This window comes from Haemorhous mexicanus, chromosome 7 (genome assembly GCF_027477595.1).
Source record: "Haemorhous mexicanus isolate bHaeMex1 chromosome 7, bHaeMex1.pri, whole genome shotgun sequence".
Lineage (NCBI taxonomy): Eukaryota > Metazoa > Chordata > Aves > Passeriformes > Fringillidae > Haemorhous > Haemorhous mexicanus.
The window spans coordinates 10374721-10387305 of NC_082347.1; the positions used below are offsets into that span (position 1 = coordinate 10374721).

The window sequence follows — 12585 nt, forward strand, 5'->3', positions numbered from 1 at the left end:
TGCCAGTGGAGCTGTGCTGCTCTGTGTGTGTGTTTACAGGCAATGAGAGACATTCTTACTTGGTGTATTTTAAATTAGAATTTGTTCTTTTCTGTTTCTTTTTCTGTCACGTTTCCTTCAGCCATCAATCCTATCTCCCCACTTTTTTTTTTTTGGTGTGTGTTATCTCTTATATATATCTTATATTTTATTGTAAAGTCAAATATCAAATAACAGTTTGTGGGGGTTTAAGGTTCAGTTTTAACTTTTTTCATCTTAATGGGATTTGCAAGGCAGATAAGTCTAGACAGTGTTTTATGAGAGTATTTCTGCTTTGTTTTGTTGTTTTTTGGTTTTTTTTTTTCCCTTTGTCACATTTATCTGTTAGAGTCAATAGCCACCACCAATAAAGGCATAATCAATTTTCCAAGAAACAGCTCCCTGCAGCAGGAGGAGGGCAGAGTTTGGCTCCAGAATACAACATTTGGTAGGATGCACTAATAGCAGGGATTTTTTATTCCATCTGGTGCCTTTTTTCAGCCTCTGGTAGGTTGCAGCTGATCTGTCAATAACTTTCAAGGAATCACATTTTTATTTTCCCCCCACTCCCCTCCACTGTGTGTCACATTTTGAGCATTGGGATTTGTCAGCCGTGCCTTCCCTTCTCACAGGCTAAAAAAAGGAGAGTGGAGATCCAGGCTTTTGAAGCTGTGCACTTGATTTCTGTGTCTCTGAATTTATGGAAGCTGGCAAAATCCTGGCAGAGGAGGGGCCAGCTGCAGTCAGGTACAGCTTGTTTGATTTATCTGTGCTTGCCCAACATGTGCCTGGCTGCGTGTCTGAATCCTCTGGAGAGTCCTGTCAGGACTCACAGTGAGAGAATGTGTGATAAAACAGGAGAAATAAACCAGACAGGACACCCAGAGCATGTGATCCCCTCGAAGCCACGTGAAGCTGGTGATGGGTGAAGCATTACAAATGCACACAGCTTCAATTTAATTTACTTTTATTATTTTAGCCATCTCTGGTGGTGGCTGTGTCTAAGGTAGGTCTGAAAACCAAGTGAGGGAGCTGCTTGAAAAACAAGCAGAAATTCCTGTTACTGATGGAAATTCAGTAATTTAACAACATTTAGCTGTCAGAGCTCTGCAGTGGGGCTGTGCTTTGCTCAGCAGAGCAGCCTCAGCTTGGGGGGAAGTTTGTCTTCCCTTGGTCAGTGTCTGAGCCTGGGGTTCAGTGCTGATCACACAGCTGAGGGTTTGGGGAGGACTCCTGCATAACCTGGCCCTTCACACTGGCTGGCTTGCTTTCCCAATATTCCTTTTTATTTTTTCTCCCCCATCATTCCACACCTGCAGCATTGGAAGGTGCTGCTTTTGGGTTTGCCCTTTTTCTTCAGAGCAACCTGACCAGCAGCTGAGATGCCAAAGGATGGGAGATAAAAAAAAAAAAAAAAGGTAACACACAGTGGGCTTTAAATGTGTCCAAAATACCCAGGAAAAAGCTGCTCATTGCATAACCCAAAATGGGAAATTAAATATTATACAGAGAAAAAAAAAATAAAGTTCTGGCAGTTCCCCTTTGGTGTGTTGTTGAAAGTCCTGGTAGGAGGGAGGAATGAGGGGGTTCATCTTTGCTCCCCACGTTCCTGGGGCAGCCTCCCTGTGTCCCTAAGGCAGGGGTTTGGATAGAAAATGAGGAATGGAAAAGGAGAACATGGGGTCAGGGATTTCCAGGCACAATTTGCAAAATGTTACAGAGAATTGACAGAATGGCTTGGTAAATTTCATAGCTGAGAGCCACACAGGGCATCACTGAAGTGCTAAATGGGAGGACAAACCACAGAACTTTCTAACCAGCTCTAGAATAAATATGTTATTAAGGTTTTTTTTTTTGCTAGAACAGTGGATTTGTGATTCTTTGATTGTTTGCTTCCTCCCCATCATCACCATGAGATGAAATGGAAAACATCTCAGGTACCAACTCCCAACTGTTTCCAGGGGGAACACAAGAGGAGAAGCCAAATCACAGAACTCTTCTTAAAATGAAGTCTCCTGTGCATTCTCCCTGCAGAATGACTAAAGCAATGAGTGTGTTTTTTATCAGTTTCTCATCAAACCTTTCTGTCCATGCATTTGGCATTCCCCCAGCCCTGCACTGGGGCCGACCTGAGCAGGCAGCAAAAGGGGAGAGAGATGAAATTCTCCCTCTGAGAGCATATGGTTTTATTTAGAATGTGTTTCACAGCTGTGACGTGCAGAGACAGGGTTTACTGGTGCTCCACACTCCCACTCACCCACTCTGCAAGGAAAACTGCACTCAGGATTTTAATAAAAACAGGAAGAGTGCATGGATGGAGGTGGAGATTTATTCCAGCAAAGTGAGGATAAGCGTGGCTTGACTAAACCAAAGAAAATTGACTTTTCTTTTCTTGTTTTCTTTTAAATTTGTATTTTTATTAAAATAACTTGTATTTTTAATTCTAATTTACATTAGCTTTGATGTTTTTACAGCCCCTGAGCATGCTGCTTTGCAGGGTAGCAGGTGATTTCTGGGTGTAGAATAATGCTGTGCTCTCATCAGAAAATCCACTGGGGATAGCATGGGAATGCTTGGAGAGGAAGAGTGACAGAAATTAGTCCCAGCTCAGACATTGCAGTGTGTGCATGGACAGAAAAATCTGCCCTTGAATGAAGCTGTAGCTGTCTTGTTTTTTCTGCCAAAGTGCTGATAAGCTGGGTCTGATCACATCCAAGTGCTGCATCTCTTGGTACTGCTAAAAACATCTTTTTTTTTTTTAAATTGATGGTTTAAAAGCAGTTTGTTCATGTTCCCCTTTCAGCCTCCTTTAACATTCATGCATGTGACAGCACTGGTGTAAAAAGGGAAGTACAAGCATGTCAAATATAGATGTTGATCTTAAACCTGGTGGCTTTTATGTGGTGACAATTTCAGCACTGGGTCGTGGTGCAGGCACAGGGTTTGTCCTGTACCTGTGTCCTCCCAGAGTATTCCAGTTGATAAATCCAGCTCTTTCCAGAGTCATCCCATGCAAAAGTGAATTTTCTCATCTAGTTTTTCTGGAAATTTCTTTTATTTTTCCCCCACTGGGTGCAGGAAGAGCAGAGCCTTACCCTGGTCTGTGCAGCTGATGTGGAGCAGGGTGGTGATCTGCAGCTGAGGAAATCCCCCAGGGAAGCCACTGGAGCTGCAGTCACATTCCAGACAGGGAATTTTTGCCACTTCCTGTGCAGTGTGGACTCTGTTTCTGCATGAGGACAAAAGCCTTGGCTCTGCTGAGTCACACTCCAGAAGGACAGACAGCCACACGAGAGCTTCCACTTCCACTTTTCACTCAGGGCTTCTCCTCCGTGCTCCTTCTGCCTTTTTTTGGTGTGTTTTTTGGGAAAATCTGTACTTGGAGAGGGTTTTTCCCCTCCCCATCAACGTTATTAGTGAGGTTTAATTAGAATTATTGCTCAAAATACTGATGGAAGCTCTCTGAATAAGGGTTAGGTTGGACTGCAATAAAAAAAAGCAAAGTTTTGTTCCTGTGGGAAGGTATTTTGAGCCTCTTTTTTACCTCTCTGTCACTTAGAGCACTTCCTCCACCAGAAGAGTGCACTGCAAAGTTTAGCTGCACTTTGGGTATTTGTTTTACTCAAAAAAATGAATTTTAAATGGAGTGCCCTCAGTTGTTTGAGATGAAATTGGCAGTCAGCAGCTGTGAATTCCTGGGTTTGGGTTCTTATCTTGTGAGAAATTTGGTAAATAGAAGAAGAGGAAATAAAATATGGAATCCCTGAATTCAGGAATAGAAGGAAGAGGTGAGAAGCAGTCAGCAGCAAAAAAGGCTGGGTATTAAAGCTGATGGAAAATTAGAGCAGCTGAAGAAACCCAGAAGGATTTGCCAGTGTGTGCTGGATATTTTCATGAATATGCAGCAATGCCTTCTCAGAGCCCTGATGAAGTGGGGGTGAAAGAATCCTGGAAAAGTGTATTGAAAAAAAAAAAAAATCTAAATTTACTTTTAAAACTGTGCTGCAAAGACCCTGGATCTGGCAGTTTGTGCAGCTCATTCTGCTGACAGTGAATTGCCAAATTTGCACTCACCCTTTTATCATAACTCGAATTTTGCCTCAGTTGTTTCTTCCCCCATGATGAGGTTTGAAGGGTGCAATTGCCTCTTCATCCTAGAAAGCCAAAAGAATGAGGGAAATGAGTTCTGCAGAGCTGCTGGGAATGGTAAGGGCATAAATAAATCCAGCTGAAGGTGGGGACAAGAAAAAAAAAAAAGTTGATTTTTTGTTTTTTTTCCCTGTAGGAAAACAAATAGCTAAATTAAAGTCCAGAGGCTGTGGCCTCCAAAACCTGCATGTCACCTGTGTCACAGCAGGATTTCAGCCAGCTGGGAGGAAAAAGAAGAAAGAAAAAGAAAAAGTGGTGGATGCCTGAGTAGTAAAAGGGTGTTGGAAGATGATGCATATATCAGCTTTGCAGAAGAGAAGGATAAACCATCTCTTTTTCCCTTTTATTTTCCCTTTTATATATTTATTTTTCCCTTTTATTTGCCCCCATAGCTGTTAGTTGATTAACTCAATCAGGTTACAGAGGGAGCTCTCAGTCAGTCCTTGGTTTGCCAATTACAGCTTCACTCCTGATCAGGGCAGGGCAGGTTGGGGAGCCTCAAAATGTTTCTGTTGTCTCAGTGCAGGATCTGCTGAACTAACAGAGGGGATGGCTCTAAAATAAAATGGTGATTTCCCCACCTTAGGAAAACAAATAGCTAAATTGAAATCTAGAGGCTGTGGCCTCCAAAACCTGCATGTCACCTGGATTTCAGCCAGTTGGGAGGAAAAAGAAGAAAGAAAAAGAAAAAGTGGTGGATGCCTGAGTAGTCAAAAGGTTTTAGCAAAGAGGAAGATGATGCCTGTATCAGCTTTGCAGAAGGGAAGGATAATTACTGTTAACCATCTCTTTTCATATTTATTTTTCCCTTTTATTTGCCCCCATAGCTGTTAGTTGATTAACTCAATCAGGTTACAGAGGGAGCTCTCAGTCAGTCCTTGGTTTGCCAATTACAGCTTCACTCCTGATCAGGGCAGGGCAGGTTGGGGAGCCTCAAAATGTTTCTGTTGTCTCAGTGTAGGATCTGCTGAACTAACAGAGGGGATGGCTCCAAAAAAAAATGGTGATTTCCCCACCTTAGGAAAACAAATAGCTAAATTGAAATCTAGAGGCTGTTTCCTCCAAAACCTGCATGTCACCTGGATTTCAGTCAGTTGGGAGGAAAAAGAAGAAAGAAAAAGAAAAAGTGGTGGATGCCTGAGTAGTCAAAAGGTGTTAGCAAAGAGGAAGATGATGCCTGTATCAGCTTTGCAGAAGAGAAGGATAATTACTGTCAACCATCTCTTTTCCCTTTTATATATTTATTTTTCCCTTTTATTTGCCCCCATAGCTGTTAGTTGATTAACACAATCAGGTTGCAGAGGGAGCTCTCAGTCAGTCCTTGGTTTGCCAATTACAGCTTCACTCCTGATCAGGGCAGGGCAGGTTGGGGAGCCTCAAAATGTTTCTGTTGTCTCAGTGCAGGATCTGCTGAACTAACAGAGGGGATGGCTCCAAAAAAAAATGGTGATTTCCCCCCCTTAGGAAAACAAGTAGCTAAATTAAAGTCTAGAGGCTGTGGCCTCCAAAACCTGCATGTCACCTGGATTTCAGCCAGTTGGGAGGAAAAAGAAGAAAGAAAAAGAAAAAGTGGTGGATGCCTGAGTAGTAAAAAGGTGTTAGCAAAGAGGAAGGTGATGCATATATCAGCTTTGCAGAAGAGAAGGATAAACCATCTCTTTTTCCCTTTTATTTTCCCTTTTATATATTTATTTTTCCTTTTTATTCCCCCCCCAACTGTTACTTGATTAACACAATCAGGTTACAGAGGGAGCTCTCAGTCAGTCCTTGGTTTGCCAATTACAGCTTCACTCCTGATCAGGGCAGGGCAGGTTGGGGAGCCTCAAAATGTTTCTGTTGTCTCAGTGCAGGATCTGCTGAACTAACAGAGGGGATGGCTCCTCTCAGCAGCATTGCCAGCCTTCTACCCTGAAATGATCAAAGGCACAGCCACCCAGTTATTTAAGATACCTTCACGTCTGAGAAGATTTGGCACTTTTATTTCTTGGCACAGTTCTGAACCTTCCCTAAAAAGACACTTCAGAGTAAATAAATTAAAAAAAAAAATAAAAAAAGCTGATTTAGTAGGCTTGACAAAGCTGGTACAAAAGATGACACAGCTGTGAACTGATTTGAAAAATCCCTTTAAAAGCAAAGTGTGCTCAGTGTAATTTGGAATATTTACTAGGATGAGCCAGTCCCTTCTGTGGGAAAACTCCTCCAGTGTCAGATTTTTTTTTTAAATTTCTTTTTTTCCATTTCTTAATCAGCCTTGATCAGTGCAGGCAGCTGTTCATCCCTGGTGTTCCAGCACCCTCCTTCCCAGGCTCATCTTGATTTTGGCAAAATCACAGAACCACCAGGAAAGGACCTTCAGGACCATCCAGGGGTGGGGTTCTTTGTCTTTGGTGATGTTTGCCTTCACAGCAGAGACAGAACCTTGGAGGATTTAATCAGAATTTCATTGACTGGGTTAGCACTCTGTACAGAGGGAAAGTTTTTTGTTTTTCCAGCCTGAACTTGGAGTTGGAGAACTTTCAGCCTCAAGTGAAGTTCTCAGAACCTGAGGGACTGAGATTTATTTATTTATCTTTTTTTTTTTTTGCTTTTACAATAGCTACTGTTCAGTGAAATGCCTGTGCCAAGATACTGCCAGGAGCACTTATCTGTCCTCAGCAGCAAACAAAAAGTGGAGGCGGAAGAGTGAAATAAAAAAAAAAATTAAAAATATAAATATATATATTGTTCAGTCAAGATAGATTAATAGTGGTGCACACAAGCCACACTTCCTTGTGGGTTATATCAGTTCTTTGTATTTTTGTACAGTCTAAAAATGGCTTTCCTTGCCTTTTTATTTATTTTATTTTATTTTTTTTTTTTTCCGTTTGGGGAAACTGGATGGAGTGTTCCCTTTCCCAGCTGGTACCAAAAACGCCTCATTTTGCTGTGTAAAAATGTTCATTTCAGGGCAGTGCAAATGCTGGGCTCTGTCTGGCTTGCAGCACTTTGTGAGGGTTTTTTTCAGAGGTGCTGGTGGACAGCAGGGATCTCTAAGGAAGCATTCAGTACCTTTTATTTAGGTAAGAAAAGAAGAGATGTGCACCTCTGGAAAGAGGAGCCCTGGGAATAGAAGGAAATCAGGGAGTAATTTGTGTAAATTCAGTGTTTTTAAGGCTGCAAAGCACAGACAGGGGATGAGGTTCTTGCTGGAGGAGTGGATTTGGATGTGTGCTGACCTCCCAGCTGGGCACAGATCCCCCACAATTCTGAATTTTCTCCTTCTTTTCCAGCAGGGTAGGAAGCAGAGCAGTGCTGCCCAGGTGGGCTGATGTGTCCAATGGCCAGCCCTGAGTTTCAGCCCTAAATTTCAAATTAATTGTTGATTAATTTCAACGATTAATTGAAATGAATTGTTCATTGCCACCCTGGGGTTTGTGCTCCAAAACCTCCCAGTGCAGTTTGCTCTGTGAGATGTGCATTCCTTGCAGGGCACCCAAAGCACCTCCTAAAAGCTAAATTAATGACCTGGAAATCTTTCATGCTGAACAAAACCACAAAACTGCCAGGTAGGAAAATTTCTTTTGTGGGGCCACTCCTTAATTTCCCTTTAAATACTCTGAATATTTTACCAGATGAATTGCAGTGGAATAGAAACCTGCTGAGTTGTCATCAATATAAAAAAAATAAATAAATAAATTAGGAATCCTGGTAATTCAGGCACTTCTGATGAGGGCTCCTATCTCTGGTTCTATTTTTGGGAGGCATTTTGGCAGGCTGAAAGTGAGTGTGCATAATTACCATTATCATGCCATCTTCTGCAGGCTTTGGAGAGGCTCTCTTTTTTAATTTATTATTGTTTGGATTTTTTGGGGCATTTTTTTGTCCTTTTTTTGTTTAGTTTTTTTGGTTTTTCTGTTGTTTTGTTTTTTTCCCAGTTTGTTCAGGACTCCCACAGCCCCAAAACATCTTCTGCAAAGTTCCCTCTGATTTTAATCAGCATTGTGTTATTTTTCATAATTTGGGGGGAATACCATGGGCAAATCCTGTCTGCTCTTGGCTAAATTTCATTCTGCCAATATAAGGAGCCTGCTAGAAATGATATTTTTCAAAACTCTGTGTTTTGATTTGGGAACCAATATAACTTTTTTGTTTGAACAGCAGAAGGATCAGCATCAGATTTATTTGTGCAGCCTTTAAATAAAGGCTTGTTGGGGCAAGTAAGGAGAACTTTGAGCTGCCTCTGTTCCCTCCATCAGGTGTGCACAGCTTGATATTAGATGGAAAGCAGCAGCAATGTTATCTGGGAGGGCAGGCCTTAAACTTCATTTTCAGTTGGATTTGTATCTATAACAAAATTATTATTATTATTATTATTATTATTATTATTATTATTATTATTATTATTATTATTATTATTATTATTATTATTAAATAGAGAAATAAATTAAATAAATACAAAAATAAAGTAGTAATAAATAATATAATGATAATATATGTGAATATTGAATATTTGTAATAATAAATAATATAATATATAATATATATGTATAATAGAATATATAACTATATATTGAATATATAATATGAGATATGAATTATGAATATTTGTAATAATACTGATAAATAATAGTTATCGATAATATTAGTTAATAGTATAATTGATAATTATCACGATTTTAGATTAGAATTTATAATAATTGCAAATAGGTATTTATAATAACAATAAGTTACTATTTATCCATAAAATAATCATAATAATACAATCAAATAATTCTTATTAACAATTCAATTATATTAATTAATTAATTATTCTTTGAATTTTTGAATTAAATAAAGAAAAAAATTAAGAAATAAATATAATAATAATGATAGTAGTTTGTAATAATAATAATCTTCAATAAATATAAAAATATATTTAATATATAAATAAATAAAATAAATAAATAGTATTAAATAAATAATAAATAACATATATTAATATTGAATATCTAATAATATATAATACATATTATATAATATGATATATATAATATATATCATATATATTATATATAGCATATATAATTATATATGTGTAATAGAATATATAACTACATATTGAATATCTAAAAATATATATGAATTATGACTATTTGTAATTATGATAATTAATAGTTATCGATAATATTAATTGTGTAATTGATAATTATCACGATTTAGATTAGAATTTATAATAATTGATAATAGGTATTTATAATAATAAAAAATTGGTATTTATCCTTAAAATAATCATAATAGTACAATCAAATTATTATTATTATGAATTCTATTCAATTAATTAATTAATTAATTTTTCTTTGGATTTTAAATTAAATAAATATAAATAAATGAATTTATAAGTATTATAATAATAACAATAATAATAATCTTCAATAAATATAAATATATTTAATATATAAATAAATTAAATAAATATGAAATAAAATAGATAATATAACATATATGAATATTGAATATTATACAATATATAATATATATTATATATTATTTAATATTATAATGTATAATATATATCATATATATTATATATAGTATATAGTGTATATATAACTATATATGTGTAATAGAATATATAACTATATATTGGGTATATAATAATATATATGAATTATGAGTATTTGTAATAATAATGATAATCGTTATCATTATCTTAATAGTTATCATTATCTTAATAATATAAATTAATAGTATAATTGATAATTATCACGATTTTAGATTAGAATTTATAATAATTGCTAATAGGTATTTATAATAATAATAAATTGGCATTTATCCTTAAAATAATCATAATAGTACAATCAAATGATGATGATGATGATGATGAATTCTATTCTATGAATTAATCAATTAATTAATCTTTGGATTTTAAAATTAAATAAATAAAAATAAATTAAGGAATAAATATAATAATAATAACAACAATAAGAACGATGATGATGATAATGATGATGATGATATAATAGCCGTAGTAATAATAATAATAATAATAATAATAATAATAATAATAATAATATGATGTTGATGATAATATAATAATAATAATAATAATAACATGATGATGGTGATGATATAATAATAATAATAATAATAATAATAATAATAACATGATGATGCTGATGATGATGATAATATAATGATAATGATGATGATGATGATGATGATGATGATAATAATAATAATAATAATAATAATAATAATAATAATAATAGTGAAATACAGCCAAACTTTTTGCCTGGCCTGGCAGCGTGGGGCAGGCAGAAGAGCCACCTGGCCACCTGCACTGTGGCAAATCCCCAAAGAATTCCAGGTGTTGGGGAGCAAACTGGGACCAGTTCAACCATCAAAGAGCTGTTGGGCAGAGCCTGTGGAGCTCTGGGTGCAATCCCATCCCCTTGGACTCTTGGAAAGCTGGGTCCTAAATTCCTCCCCTTGCCATGGAAAGGAATTCTGTGAGCTGCCAAGGTGGGGATCCCAGAGGTTGGGCTCTGTTTTGGAGGCCTCTTCGAGCTGAGATGGTTTTGTGGTTCCCAGCCTTCAAACTGGTGTTGCTGGTGGAGAGGAGAGCATCAGAGGCTGTTCTGCTGCTGCTCTCCCTGGTGGCAATGTGCAGTTTATAGCTCAGGGCCACAGGGACTCTTGGCACTAATTGGAGTGCAAGTTTTTATAGAGAATTAGAGCTCAGGGGTTTGCTGCAGCGCTCAGAAGGGTTTTATAAAATCCATCCGTTGTTTTAAACCCTTGGAGGGTGTAAAAGCTTTGATTTGCAGGCTGGTGACTGCATCAGATGGTGGATCAGTGAGCTGGCTTTGTAACCTCTGTGACCAGCAGGAGGATGGGCTTGGGGTGAGGGGCTTTGCCTCCAAAATATCCCAGAAGGGTGAACTCGGTGGGACAGAGGGACAAAATGAGCCCTGCCCCAGGGACCTGCTGACTGTGCCACTGCCTGGGGGTGGAATCCCCCTCCAGGGCCTTTCCCTACATCCTCCAATTTGACCACAAACAAAACAAAGCAAAGCAAAACAAAACAAAACAAAACAACCAAACCAAACAAAAAAAACCCCAAAACAAACAAAAAACCCCCCCAAAAAACAAACAACCCCCTCCAAAAACCACCAAAAAACCCCCCCAAAAACAAAAAAAAAACCCCATATAAGAATAAAAATATAGAAATAATTTAATATATAATATATAAATTATATAACATATGTGTATATTAGATATAAATATATAAAGATATTTAAATTTATATCTACCCCCCAAAACCAAAAAAAACCCAAAAAACAAACCAAACCAAAAAACCCCAATATAAGAATAATGATATAGAATTAATTTTATATATAATATATAAAATATGTAATATATGTGTATATAGATGTATATATTTATATTATATATAAATATATAAAAATATTTAAATTTATATCTAAGTATATAATATTTAACAACATATATTGATATATATTTTATAGAAAAATATACATTATACAATATTATATAATGTAATATTAATATCTAAAAATATATAACTATAAATGCATATCTATTTATAGATATATAATCTATATTATATTTTATTTATATATATATAATCTACACACACACACACACATATATAAATATATAAAATCTATATTTTTTATATATATATAATATCTATATATTTTATATATTTTATATATTTTATATATTTTATATAAATATAAATATAAATAAATATATAAAAATAAATAAATAAATAAATAAATGAATAAATAAATAAATATATATATATATATATATATATATATATATATATATATATATATATATATATGCTTTTGGAGGTGCCAAAACCCCAAATCCTCTCTCACTTTCACATTTCCCTGCCCCTCCACAAAGCTCCCTGGAGGAAATGTGGTTGGGGTGATGCTGCCATTCCCTTCCCTTCCTCCTCCCTTTCCTCTCTTGCCAAACTGGATTTATTTTAAATGGGCTGCCTTTGCACTTCTGTGTTTTCAGGAGGTTTTTTTGGAAAACTCTGGGATTTGTGATTGGACATGAGCACAGCTCACAGCCTCAAATCCACTGTAGGGGCCATGGAAGTTTGGGAAATGCAACTTTTAAATTTCACTTGAATGCAAGTTTTTTAAATCACAGCTTCACCACAGAGCAATCCATGCAAAGCAAAAAATAATAAAAATTCTGTTTTTCTGGCTGGAGGGAGAGGAAATAAAGATGCAGAATTTGAGTGGCAGTGGGGTTTTAATTTTCATTTTCTCTTTCTGAGGTGCTCCTTGCACTGCCTTCTCTCACTGGAGAAACCCAGATTTTAAACCCCTGTGTGTTTTGGGGGGTGATTTGCCTAAATTTGTGGTGTTTTAGTTTCTCTTGGTTGCAGTGGGGGAAGTTTGCAGCCCCTGG

General features: G+C 36.4%; 1 protein-coding gene across 6 annotated transcripts in view; it reads left to right on the forward strand.

The window, feature by feature from the left end:
• RNLS (renalase, FAD dependent amine oxidase) overlaps nt 1–12585 on the forward strand; it is a 54288-nt gene that overhangs the window by 11076 nt on the left and 30627 nt on the right. Inside the window, exon 5 of one of the 6 annotated variants that reach the window (XM_059851068.1) lies at nt 651–3790. The exons of the other annotated variants lie outside the window; for them this stretch is intronic. Coding sequence (XP_059707051.1) covers nt 651–947 — 297 coding nt within the window. The 3' untranslated portion in view covers nt 948–3790. Of the gene's footprint in view, nt 1–650; nt 3791–12585 lie in introns of those variants that run through there. 6 annotated transcript variants of the gene reach the window in all.